The following is a 14,314-nucleotide window of genomic DNA, read 5'->3' on the forward strand; positions in this document are numbered from 1 at the left end:
GACTCTACATCCCCTGACTCTCGGTCCCCCCGCGCAAGGGACTGAATATCCTCCCTTACCAACAAGGCCACCCCACCCCCTCTGCCCATCAGTCTGTCCTTACGATAGCACGTGCAGCCTTGAATATTCATTTCCCAGGCCCTGTCCACTTGAAGCCATGTCTCAGTTATCCCCAGAATATCGTATCTGCCAATTTCCAAAAGAGCCTCAAGCTCATCCATCTTTTGTTTAATGCTTCGTGCATTCACGTATAGTATTTTTAATTGTTATTGCTCTCACCCTTACATCATTAATATCCTTGCCATCTATAGAGCTTGCTCTGCTGTCAGTAGAACAGGTCCAGTTTCGATTTTTTAAAAATTCCAGTCTATTATACTGCTACCCAGTTACATCTTTAACAGCATCAGCATCCACTGCGAATGTTCACTTCAAAGTTTACTATATACAGCCAAGTACACAATGCGTCACCCTTGAATTTTTTTTTGTGTAGCCAGAAGCACACAGATTATTATGGGATAAGGCCTGCTTGACACCCTCAGTGCCTCGTGAGATCATTACCCATTATTGATCTGATAAGTTGATTTACCATCTTGTTGCTTGCCTTGGCCTTAATGCTCCCTTTATAGTGTTTATTATTTTGCAGATTTACAAGTCTCAGTCCATGTTGGACATGGCACTAACTATGTATATTGTTCAGTGGGTTGCCTTGAATCCTGCAGCACATATTTGTCGAAAATATTCATGCACAATGTGATGAGCAGTTTGATCTGGATGACCATCGTCACATGCTCGGCTGTCCTCCTGAGTTGCATTTGTGAATGTCCTTTCGTGGAGAGAGTTGATTTTTTTTTTGTCCACTTTTTGATGGAGGTTATAGCTTGGAGGTACTAATACCTATCATGCAACAGATCTTTGGCACTTTTTATGTTAACCCAGAATTGCACTATTTGTCATTTTCTGTTAAAATCTCTAACATACAAAGTATTCTCAGAGCTTAAAAAACATGTATGATTTGAGTTTTACTTTCAGTATGTTTATTTTATTCTTTCTTAAGATGTGCATTTATTGTCCAACCCTAATTTGCCCTTGAGAAGTTGTTAGTGAGCTCCCTGTTGAGCCACTGTGGTAAATTTGGTTTAGTATGCTTCTGATGCTGGTAGGAAGAGAATTCTAGGATTTTTCACCAGTGACAGTGATTTGAGATATAGTTCCAAATCAGAATGGTATGTGACTTGAGGGGAACTTCCTGGTGATGGTGTTGCCGTCCAATGCCTGTTCTTCTGGATGGTAGAGATTGTGGGTTTAGAAGCTGCTGTTGAAGGATCCTTGGTGAGATGCTGCAGTGCATCTTGTACTTGATACACACCGCTGCCACTGTCAGTTGTTGGTGGGAGGAGTGAATGTTTAAAGTTTCATTATGTTATAAGGCAGTATTTCCCAAACCTTTTCCAATATGTCTACAATTCAAAGTTTGAAAATTGTTATCACTCCTCAGTGTGAACTGCAGGGTGTGGATGGAGGAGGACTATGTAAACAAGGGCCAGTGGGATACTTGGCCAGAGTTCCATGGGTGGCCATTGCTGCCTCAGAACACACAACCCCAGCTTGCAACCCTACTTGGAGTTCTTGGAAGCCCTATTCCAAGGTTTGTGTTCCAAGGTTCAAATTAATTAAAAAGTAACATCACAAGAAAACACTTCACTGTTTAGTTATTATTTTGCTCACATCTTTTGAAACTCAGAATTTATCAGTCATTTTAAGGGCTTATTAGTATTAGTAAAGTTTACTGCTTCTAATAAAGCTCAGTGGGAATAGTGAGGTTTATTAGTTAAATACAAACAAAATTAATTATCTCTTAATAAAGATGGCAGGACAGGTGATTTGTTGTAACTGCAGGATATGAGGGTTCCTAGATACCGGTGTGATCCAGGGCGCGCACATCTGCAATTCTGAGATTTCCAATTTTGAGCTGGAGACCAAGTTATTTACACTGACATATCAGGGAAGGGAAAGTTAGCTGGACACGTTGGTTGCAAGAGTGTGACTGTCTCATGGTATGATCAGATGAATCTACTCTATGGTTAGGGACAGGAGTGTGTGACTAGAGTGAGGCATGTAACATGACCGCACATGTAGAATTGGAGGAGCCTCTGTCTTGTTAATTGTCTAACAGCTTCAAGGTTCTTGCAGCCTTGATGGATGAAAGCAGTTTTTGCAGAGTGATGCATGAATTGATCATGGCACCGCAGTACTGGAAGTCATTGGAGAAGAGAGAGTTAATCAGAAAGCTATGGTAAAAGGGAATAACATAGTCAAGGAAATGGTCACAGTTCTTTGCAACCGAAGAATGCAGGGCTGGATAACTGTGTGGTCTACTCATGCCAAGGTTTGTGATGTCTGTTCCAGGCTGAAGAGAAAGTTTTGTGGAAAAGGAGAATCCAGTGGTCAGATGTAGCTGGAAAGGACAAAGTGTATGAACCTTAGAGTGCATCAACAGATAAAATCAGAGGTTCCAAAAGTTAAAAGACAGAACTAAAGACCCTGTATCTGAATGTACATGGCATTCATAATGAAACAGATTATTTGCACTGTCAATCAGTATTAACTGCATATGATCTGATTGCCATTGCAAAGATATAGCTTCAAGGTAACAAAATCTGCGTTCTGAATATTTAAGAGTTGCAGAAGAAAAGCTAGCGGGATAGGTCTGTTGATTGAGGATGACATTAGTGTAATAGAAAGAGAGGAAGATGAGAAATAGTTAAGGTAAGAAATTGCTGGTTGGAGTGCTTTAAAAAATCTCTAACCACACTATAGGATAGTTATACATAATGGGGCCTCATGAGAAATGTACAGTAATAATCATTGGTGATTTTAACCTGCATATGTATATTGGATTAGTCAGATTTCCATAGGTATCCTTGATGATAAGTCAGTATGTTTTCATGACAGTTTTTTTTTTCAATAGCACATTCTCGAACAAATAAGAATGTAAACTATACTGGATCTGGCAATGTGACAGGATTAATTCATGACCACATTAAAAATGGTATCCCTGGATAGCAGTAATCTTAAATGATGAAAATTCACATTCATTTTTGGAGGTTTAGAGGGGTAATAAAGGTGAATTTGAAGCTAGTGTTTTAACCTTAAGTGGGGTAATAATGTGGACAAGAAAGCAGGGCTGGCTAAAGTAAGCTGGGAAAATAGTTTAAGGTATTTGGGGCCCTAACGTTTACATCATATATCAGACTAAGTCTTTTCCCTGGGGTCAGGGAGTCCAGAACTAGAGGGCATAGGTTTAGGGTTAGAGGGGAAAGATATAAAAGAGACCTAAGGGGCAACTTTTTCACACAGTGGATGGCACGTGTATGGAATGAGCTGCCAGAGGATGTGGATGTGTATATGAATAGGAGGCATTTGGATGTGTATATGAATAGGAAGGATTTGGAGGGATATGGGCCGGGTGCTGGCAGGTGGGACTAGATTGGGTTTGGATACCTGGTCGGCATGGACGTGTTGGACCGAAGGGTCTGTTTCCATGCTGTACATCTCTATGACTCTATGAGCACAAGCATAGATCCTTGTAAAATGAAAGGGTTCGAGATGTGTGTCTATTTTTGAAGAATAGATTTCCTCATTTTAAAAAAAAGTAAGTAAATCATGTAACATGGAAAAAATGTTAATCTTCAGTTATTTGGGCAAGGTTTGTACTTGAGAAAATGTTGAAAGTTTACAAGTATTTATTTTGTTTCTCCAGTGGCATTCCTGTTTAATTGGATTGGCTTTTGTTTGTCATTCTGCCTCACTAATACCATAGCAGGCCGTTATGGTGCAATCTGTGGGTTTGGATTGTCTCTGATAAAATGGATCCTGATTGTACGGGTAAGTAGAATTAGATTGTTTTGTTTTTCACGTGTTGTTTTAAAAAAACATTTAATACTGGTGATACAAAATTTTGGTCTTTTAAAACAAAAATTGCCTCTGCATATTTCATTTGAAGCAGTTTACCTTGCTGTCCATCTGCCTGTTTCTTGAACATTTCAGTTGTTTATTTTTGTTTCCTATCGTGTGTTCTCTTTAGTTTAATGCTGATCACTCAGCTCTTCCCTTTATAATCTGCTTTGAAATGTTGTTCAATGTAAGTATTTCTCTCCAACCGTGGGTTAAGTTCTTTTTTTTGGTCAGCACTCGAGATTATGAATTTTAGGATAAGGTGAGAGTGATTGCTTGGCACAAAGACAGTATTTGACCAAGTGTGCTTTGGAGCCCTAATAAAATTGAGGTCAACAGGAGTCATGTGGGAGGTGGGGTCATACTTACCATAAAAGAAGATGCTTGCGATTTCTGGAGGCCAGTCATCTGAACTCAAAACATTAATGCACAGGTTTGTTACGGTGGAGTTCTAGGTGCAAACATGATCTAATATATTTAGTAATGGTCTGTTGCTGAAATAATACATGTTTTATCTTACTCGGTAAAAACAATGACTGCAGATGCTGGAAACCAGATTCTGGATTAGTGGTGCTGGAAAAGCGACAAGTCATGGGGACATTGCTGAGCTGGAAGTTTGGAACTGGGGTGAGGTGGGGGAAGGGGAAATGAGGAAACTATTGAAGTCCACATTGAAGTCCTGGGGTTGAAGTGTTCTGAGGCGGAAGATGAGGCGTTCTTCTTCCAGGCGTCGGGTGGTTTATCTTACGTTCATCAGGACAATTCACTACAAATTGTAGTGACAATATTAACAGACAAGTAACATTTATACAGATATGAAAGGAAGGTGCTGATGTAGCAAGTAATGTAGTGCTTAATACACAAAGCCCTATTCTTTGTAGGCAGAAAGAAGATGTGCACACACGGCACCTGTTTCAGCTCAACAGAGTAGGTGGTACTCATTCTCTACTTCATTTTTCAAAGCATAGTCAAACTGCCTTATTTAGAATTTAATCAAAATATGGTCAGTCATCATTGAATCATTCATAGCAATCCACCAATCAGAGACCATTGCCAACCAATTATCATAATGCCCTCATACAGTATAAATGTTGTTTTTCACTTTAATTTGGCGTTTATGATTTGTCCTCATGAGTACTTCAATAAAAGCTTCAATTTTATTTTTGGCACCTTCAGCTACTTCAACAAATGACCTTCCCTCCATTATAAAGTTAGGTTGTTTGCTGATTGCACAGTGTTTTATATCATTTGATCACCTCAGATACTGAAGCGGTCCCTGTCTCAGTGCAGTGAACTGGAACAGTACATAGATATGGGCTGACGAGTGGCAAGTAATACTCGTGCCATTCAAGTGCTGGACAATTCTTCAACAAAAGAGAACCTAATTTTCTTTCTTTGACATTCTGTGACACCATTGCTGAATACCTGACCATCAACATCCCTAGGGTTACTACTGAGTAGAAATTGACTGCACCAACCATATACATTAGCTTCATGAGTGAAACAGAAGTTGTGAAGTCTGCAGTGAATAATTCATTTCCTGACTCTCAAAGTCTAACCTCCACCTACCTGGCACAGCTCAGGAGCATTGTGGATTACTTTCCACTTGCCTGGATGATTATAGCTCCCACATAATCACCCACATCAAAGATAAAGCTTATTTGATGGCACCCATCCATCACTAGGAAACAGTGGCTACAGTGCATATCATTTATGAAACTAACTGCAACAGCTTGCCAGTGCTCAATCACCAGCACCTTCCACACCCACAATTTATGCTAAGAGGAGGAACAAGGGCAGCAGACATGCAGGAACATCACTGGCTGCAGGATCCCTTCCAAGATAAATCAAAATCCTGGAATCTCTTTAACAACAGTGGGTGCACCTCCACAACAGGGATTGCGACAAGTCAAAAAGGCACCTCACCACCACTTGCTCAGATAATTAGGGATGGGCAATATGTCTAAGACAGTAATATCATATTTCCATAAATGTATTTTTAAAAATCTCACAATTTCTAGTCTTGGAACTATTATCTCTGTCCGTTTGCTATCATTAGGTCAGTGTCTTGAAATGGCCTGCTGAACAGAACTGGTGGAGTACCTGTGCCTAGTAGACTGTTAGTTCAACACTGTGACCACCACCTTCCCAGTGGCAATTTGAGATGGGCAATAAATGCTGACCTCACGAGCAGTGCCATGATCAAACAAAAAAAGGTCAGGGTTTGTGTGAAAAATAAGAAAACTATAGTTATAATGTCAGATTGTGGAAAGAATGATGAGAGGTTGTTCATTTGACGAAAACGATGATGAAATCAAACTTATTTGTGGATCACTGTAGATGGTTGCAAAAGGAATAGGACCATGTATTCATGGTCACCAGTATCCAGAAGTGATGTTACTGCAATATAAGCAGCTATCGAATTCTGGCAGTAAATGTCGTCATTTTCAGAAGGCCAAGATCTGATGACAGCAGTTACAGAATTCCAGCAATGGAGGGCAGTGTTGTGGAAGGTATAAAAACTATTGCTGTTAAATGGTGAGGGTGTTATTAATGACTATGGCAACTGAAATTTCTGAATGTAATATTAGTTATAGTTAATAAATTTACTTACTTTTTACAAAGTATTGCCGTAATTGGAGAAAATGAACCCTGAAGTTCAGGGAAGCACTGAGATTTACAGTTAAGAACATCTATGATCAGGATTAGAATTTATGATAATGTGAGTACACAATAATAAAGTGGATTGATTATTCACTCATCTTACTGAAGTTAGTGTTAGCAATAAAATTAGCATTTTAAAAGCAGTAATAGGGTTTTTTTACAATTACTTTTTTTTACAAATTTCATTGCAGTAACATTTTAGAAAGAACTAAAGAATGTCATCAGGTTTTCTTGATTTGTTGAAGACTTATTCTAAATTTCAGTTATCATCTACTCAAATAACAGGGCTACAGAACTGAATATTTTACTGCTCCATTAAAAATCTATACAGTTGTTTTGATTATGTTGCAGCATTTTATTGAGACCAGTCTTTTTCATTCGGTGTTGCGGTATGGATAAAACCTCTGTCGCAGTTTGGTACAACTGAATGTCTTGCTAGCATATTTCACAGGGTTAAGTCTCAACCACGTTGCTGCAATTCTGGCTAGTTAAGTAAAGATTTCCTTCCATAAGTTATTTCATTGATTAATCTTTCTTTTGATACAAATGTGACAACTTTGTCATGATTACTGATACCAGATTTTTACTTACAGGTTTTTTTTTCAGTATTATATTCAGTGCACAGTCTGATGTGGTGAGATTTAAACATGGGACTGGGATATCATAGCAATTACGGAGACGTGGCTCAGGGATGGACAGCACTGGCAGCTTATCGTTCCAGGGTACAGATGCTATTGGAAGGATTGAAAGAGGGCAAGAAAGGAAGGGGAAGGGGGAGTGACATTTTTGATTAGGGGTAACATTCCAGCTGTATTTAGGGAGGTTATTCCTGGGAATACGTCCAGGGAAGTTATTTGGGTAGAAGTGAGAAATAAGAAAGGGATAATCGCTTTATTGGGATTGTAGTATCGACTCCCCTGTAAGTCAGTGGGAAATCGAGAAATAAATGTAAGGAGATCTCAGTTATCTGTAAGGATAATAGGGTGGTAATGGTAGGGATTTTAACTTTCCAAATAGACTGGGACTGCCATAGTGTTAAGGGTTAAGATGGAGAGGAATTTGTTAAGTGTGTACAAGACAATTTTCTGATTCAGTATGTGGATGTACTTCTTAGAGAAGGTGCAAAACCTGACCTACTCTTGGGGAAATAGGGCAGGGCAGGTGACTGAGGTGTCAGTGGGGCAACACTTTGGGGCCAGCAACCATTATTCTGTTAGTTTTCAAATAGTGATGGAAAAGGATAGACCGGATCTAAAAGTTGAAGTTCACAATTGGAGGAGGGCCCATTTTGACCAAATTAGGCAAGAACTTTCAAAAGTTGACCAGGGGTGGATGTTAGCAGGGACAGCTGGAAAATGGGAAGCCTTCAAAAGTGAGATAACGAGAGTCCAGGTCAGCATCTTTCAGTTGGAGTGAAAGGCATGGCTGGTAGGTGTAGGGAATGCTGGATGGATGACTAGAGAAATTGAGGTATTGGTCAAGAATAAGAAGGAATCGTATGTAAGGTATACACAGCAGAAATTGAGTGATTCCCTCAAAGAGTATAAAGGCAATAGGAGTATAGTTAAGAAGCAAATCAGGAGTGCAAAAAGGGGACATAGCTTTGGCAAATAGAGTTAAGGAGAAACCAAATGGATTCTACAAATACATTAAGGTCAAAAGGGTAACTAGGGAGAGAATAGGACTACTTAAAGATCAGCAAGGCAGCCTAAATGTGGAACTGCAAGAGATGGGGGAGATACTAAACAAGTATTTTGCATCAGTGTTTCCTGTGGAGAAGAACATGCAAGATACTGAAATGTGGGGAAATAGATAGTGATGTCTTGAAAATGTCCATATTACAAAGGAGGTGGTGTTGGATGTCTTAAAACGTATAAAGGTGAATAAATCTCCAGGACCTGATCAAATGTACCCTAGAACTGTGTGGGAAGCTAGGGATATGATTGCAGGGCCCCTTGCTGAAATACTTGGATCTTGGTGAGGTACCGGAAGAAAAGAGGTTGGCTAACGTGGTGCCGCTATTTAAGAAACGAGTAAAGGAAAAGACAGAGAACTATAGACTGATGGACCCTACATCAGTGGGCAGGTTAGTGGAGGGAATCCTGAGGGACAGGATTTACATGTGTTTGGAAAGTTAAGGACTGATTGGGGATAGTCAATATGGCTTTGTGTGTGGGAAATCATGTCACTCGGCTGATGAGTTTCTTTGAAGAAGTAACAAAAAGGATTGATGAGAGCAGAGTGATTTATATGGTTTATAAGGTATTCAACATGGTTCCTCAAGGTAGACTGGTTAGCATGGTTAGATCACATGGAATAGAGGGAGAACTAGCTTTTTGGATACAGAACTGGCTTGAAGGTAGAAGACAGAGGGTGGTGGTGGAGGATTGCTTTTCAGACTGGAGGTCTGTGGCCAGTGCTATGCTACAAGGATCGGTGCTAGGTCCACTGTTTTTTGTCAATTATATAAATGACTTGAATGTGAACATGTGCAAATGACACCAAAATTGAAGGTATAGTGGACAGTGAAGAAGGTTACCTTAGAGTACAACGGGATCTTGATCAGATGGACCAATGGGTTGAGGAGTGGCAGATGGCATTTAATTTAGATAAATGTGAGGTGCTACATTTTGGAAAGGCGAATCAGGGCAGGACTTGTACACTTCGTGCTAAGGTCCTGGGAAGTGTTTGCTAAACAGAGACCTCGGAGTGCAGATTCAGAGTTCCTTGAAAGTGGAAAGTAGAACAGGATATTGAAGAAAGTGTGTGGTATGCTTTCCTTTATTGGCCAGAGCATTGAGTATAGAAGTTGGGAGGTCATGATGCGATTGTCCAGGACATTGGTTAGGCCACTATTGGAATACTGCATGCAATTCTGGTCTGTCAGCTGTAGGAAGGATGTTGTAAAACTTGAATGGGTTAAGAAAAGATTTACAAGGATGTTGCCAGGAGGGTTTGAGCCAAAAGGAGAGGCTGAATTGATTGGGGCTATTTTCCCTGGAGCATCGGAGGCTGAGGAGTGATCTTTATAAGTTTTTTAAATCATGAGGGGTGTAGGTAGGGTGAATAGTCAAGATCTTTTTCCCAGGAGCAGGGAGTCCAAAACTAGAGGGCATAAGTTTAAGGTGATAGGTCCCCTTTTAAATCTTTCCCCGAAGGGGCAATGTTTTCATGCAAAGGGTAGTGTGTGTATATGGAATGATTTGCCAGAGAAAGTGATGGAGACTGGTACAATTACAACATTTAAAAGGCATCTGATGAATATATGAATAGGAAGGGTTTAGAGGGATATGGGCCAACTGCTGGCAAATGGGACTGGATTTACTTCTGATATCTGGTCAGCATGGATGAGTTGGACTGAACAGTTTGTTTCCATACTGTATATCCCTATGACTCTATTTTCTCCAGATTTTTTTGTACATCCCTGATTATTCATGTGTTACCCTTATTTCTTGTTAATTCAAGTAGGTGTTTCCTAGTAAGTTTCCTAACTGTATCAAAGATATTAGCACTGTTTTAGATATGTACACCTGTGAACAATTTCACCTCTCGTATATGGTGACTATTTTGCAACCATCTGCCTTGACTTGCCATCAGTTACATTTTGCTGGTGTCAAACTAACGTTGGATTACATTGTAAAGGAATAATGTGAATGGTAATCATCATTTATTTTCTTATTGCTATCTCCATAATCAGGGGTGAAAATTTTTTTTTTTTTTGGCTCCTGTTCAGATTTTCTCAATGTTATGTTTTGATTTTAGGGAATTTCTTTATCATTCTTACTAACTCGTGGATGATAATATCACCTAGTAATAATACTGTACTTGTTTTGACATATTGGATATTTATAACCTCTCAGAAGCAGAACTTGAAAATTCAGAGATATCTCAATAATGAGCAATCTTCTGTTAAATTCAAGAGTGTAACACAGAAAGCATTAATTTCCTAAACATTGAAATTAACGCAATGAACAGGCAGATTCAACAAAAAGTCAAAGGGCAAAAGGTCCGGCCACTGGCAAAAGGTTCCCCAGCAATTCCCTGGCCACCACCACCACTTACTTTTTCCTTCAATCACTCATGAACCTTTCAGCAGCAGCAGCTATATTAGGAACAGTCTGCTATTGGAGGAGCAGCTCCCATATTTTCATTTCATTCTGTTAATGGGTGATTTTCTCTGACTGCTACCTGGAATTTTCTGAAGTATTTTGGGGGATCCCATCAAGGACATATTCACCTACTATCCGTTTTTAAGTCCTGTGTGTTTCTCCCACAAATTAGAATAGTATGCAGTGATCGTTCAAATGTTTTTGCTGTGAAGGAAAATTCCACAGTTTCAATCAAATTCCCCTTTTGACTGCCCATCATGCCTGTTATTTCTTGTCGATTAAAAAGTTAGTGGACATTCATTCAGGTCGTGACATTTGAGGTGTAATGACATGGCTCTCTGATGTTCAGATCAAGAGACCATCTACTATATCAAAGTGTAGATTAAATAAAAAGATATATTGCACTATTGTGTTATCAATTGCTTCTGGGGAAACAACTTGAAGTATATATCAAGTATTACTTTTAAAAAAAACTTACTCAATTGTTTCATTAGATCAATGAAATGTCAAGATACTTGCTTGTATTAAAATATATGGCAGAACAGAAAATTTCCAATGTTTTCAGTAAAATGTTGGACTAGAGCTTGTGGATCACATTCAGTTTATCTGTTGGGTCCTACCAGCGGCTACAGTTGCCTTGCTTCTGTATTCATTTTTTTTCATTCAATTTAATGATATTTTAATGTTATAGGACTCCAGTAGCAGCTTCTGATACATTATAAAATGTAGTCTTACGATAAGGAGCCACTCCTGTGGTTGCATTTAAATACAGTGATTGCATAGGAAAGTTAGAGATAAAATAATTCGAACAGTATACGTAAGAGGGAAACATATACTTAAGAGGGAAATGTATACTTAAGAGGGGAATCAGGAGGGCAAAAAGGGGACATGAGATAGCTTTGGCAAATAGAATTAAGGAGAATCGAAAGGGTTTTTACAAATACATAAAGGACAAAAGGGTAACTAGGGAGAGAATAGGGCCCCTAAAAGACCAAGGCGGCCTTTGTGTGGAGCCACTGGAGATAGGGCAGATACTAAACTAGTATTTTGCATCAGTATTTACTGTGGAAAAGAACATGGAAGATATAGAATGTAGGGAAAAAGATGGTGACATATTGAAAAATGTCCATATTACAGAGGAGGAAATGCTGCATGTCTTGAAACACATAAGAGTGGATAAATCCCCAGGACGTGATCAGGTGTACTCAAGAAATCTGTGGGAAGCTAGGGAAGTGATTGTTGGGTCTCTTACTGAGATATTTGTATCATCGATAGTCACAGGTGAGGTGCCGGAAGACTGGAGGTTGGCTAACTTGTTGCCACTGTTTAAGAAGAATGGTAAGGACAAGCCAGGGAACTGTAGACCAGTGAGCCTGACGTTGGTGGTGGGCAAGTTGTTAGAGGGAATCCTGAGGGATAGGATGTACATGTATTTGGAAAGGCAAGGACTGATTAGGGATAGTCCACATAGCTTTGTGCGTGGGAAATCATGCCTCACAGACTTGATTGAGTTTTTTGAAGAAGTAACAAAGAGGATTGATGAGGGCAGACTGGTAGATATGATCTATATGGACTTCAGTAAGGCATTCAACAAGGTTCCTCATGGGAGACTGGTTAGCAAGGTTAGGTCTCGGAATACAGGGAGAACTAGCCATTTGGATACAGAACTGGCTCAAAGAAGACAGAGGTTGGTGGTGGAGAGTTGTTTTTCAGACTGGAGGCCTGTGACCAGTGGAATGCCATGAGGATCGGTGCTGGGTCCACTATTTTTCGTCATTTTAAAAAATAATTTGGATATGAGCATAAGAGGGGAAGTTAGTAAGTTTGCAGATCACACCAAAATTGGAGGTGTATTGAATAGCAAAGAAGGTTACCTTAGATTACAACAGGATCTTGATCACATGAGCCAATGGAATGAGAAGTTTAATTCAGATAAATGTGAGATGCTGCATTTTGGGAAAGCAAATCATAGCAGGACTTATACACTTAAGATTTTGGGTAAAAGCCCTTCATCAGAACTCGCTTTTGCCCAAAACGTCAATTTTCCTGCTCCTCGGATGCTGCCAGACCGGCTATGCTTTTCCAGCACCACTCTAATCAAGACTCTGATTTCCAGCATCTGCAGTCCTCACTTTTGCCTTATACACCTTAATGGTAAGGTCCCTAGGGAGTGTTGCTGAACAAAGAGACCTTGGAGTGCAGGTTCATAGCTCCTTGAAAGTGGAGTTGCAGGTAGATAGGATAGTGAAGAAGTCATTTGGTATGCTTTCCTTTACTGGTTAGAGTATTAAGTTCAGCAGTTGGGACGTCATGTTGAGGATGTACAGGACATTTGTTAGGCCACTGTTGGAATATTGCGTACAGTTCTAGTCTCCTTCCTATAGGAACGATGTTGTAAAACTTGAAAGGGTTCAGAAAAGATTTTCAAGGATATTGCCAGGGTTGGAGAATTTGAGCTATAGAGAGAGGCTGAACAGGCTGGGGCTGTTTTCCCTGGAGTGTAGGAGGCTGAGGTGTGACCTTATAGTGGATTTTTAAATCATGAGGGGCATGGATAGGGTAAATAGACAAAGTCTTTTCCCTGGGGTGGGGGAGTCCAGAACTAGAGGTTTGGGATGAAAGGGGAAAGATATAAAAGAGACCTAAGGGGCAACGTTTTCACACAGGGTGGTATGTGCGTGGAATGTACTACCAGAGGAAATGGTGGAGTCTAGTATAATTGCAACATTTAAAAGGCATCTGGATGGGTACATGAACAGGAAGGGTTTGGAAGGATATGGGCCGGTTGCTGGCAGGTGAGACTAAATTGGATTGGGATATCTAGTCGCCATGGACAGGTTGGACCGAAGGGTCTGTTTCCGTGCTGTACATCTCTATGACTCTATCCTTAGCAGAAAATGTAAACAAATGCATAATTAAAACCTGAAATTACCATTTGAGTCAAAATTTTGGATTGTTAGAGAATATGGATACTGATCGGAGAGCAAAATGATATTTGATTCACAGGCATACATTGTATCTTACATCTTGCTCAACACCATTTTAGTAAAGGCTGAACAAGAAGTATCTTTGACCCGTGCTTGAATAGGCACTTGTCATTTGAAAATAAGAGCTTAAAGTGTATTTTCTTTATTTTTCTCTTTCAGTTTTCTGATTATTTCAATGGTTATTTCAATGGTCAGTATTGGCTCTGGTGGATATTCCTTGTTCTTGGTAAGTTACCTTTTTTAAAAAATCAATTTGCTTATAACTGAGGAAATTTCTTTTTTGAAAGAACATATGCACTTTCCATAATGCATGTGATATAATTTTGTAATTAGCTTCCTTTCTTTTCAAGTAATATTTCATTTGGCAGAAATGCATAAGTTGAAAATATGTTACATGGTTTATTGCTTATTTAGATGTGAATTTTTACAAGAGTTGGAACTGTTTTTTTTTGAGAGCAAAGTCTAATATTGTGTGTTATGCTGGAAGTATTTATGCTTGAGTAATGATCGAAGTTTTGTTTAGTATCTCCCTGTCATGTACAAAAAAGAATTGATTGAGCTTTGTTATGCACATTTAACACAGTATTTTTGTCTATGTAC

At 39.4% G+C, this 14,314-nt stretch overlaps 1 protein-coding gene across 2 annotated transcripts in view; it reads left to right on the forward strand.

The window, feature by feature from the left end:
• The window catches only part of ndfip2 (Nedd4 family interacting protein 2), a 67,694-nt gene that overhangs the window by 36,896 nt on the left and 16,484 nt on the right, over positions 1–14,314 (forward strand). For both annotated transcript variants that reach the window (XM_043691436.1, XM_043691437.1), the window contains 2 exons: positions 3,761–3,885; positions 13,874–13,940. In XM_043691436.1, the coding sequence (XP_043547371.1) occupies positions 3,761–3,885; positions 13,874–13,940 (192 nt within the window). The remainder of the gene's footprint in view (positions 1–3,760; positions 3,886–13,873; positions 13,941–14,314) is intronic.

This window comes from Chiloscyllium plagiosum, chromosome 6 (genome assembly GCF_004010195.1).
Source record: "Chiloscyllium plagiosum isolate BGI_BamShark_2017 chromosome 6, ASM401019v2, whole genome shotgun sequence".
In the NCBI taxonomy this organism is placed as follows: domain Eukaryota; kingdom Metazoa; phylum Chordata; class Chondrichthyes; order Orectolobiformes; family Hemiscylliidae; genus Chiloscyllium; species Chiloscyllium plagiosum.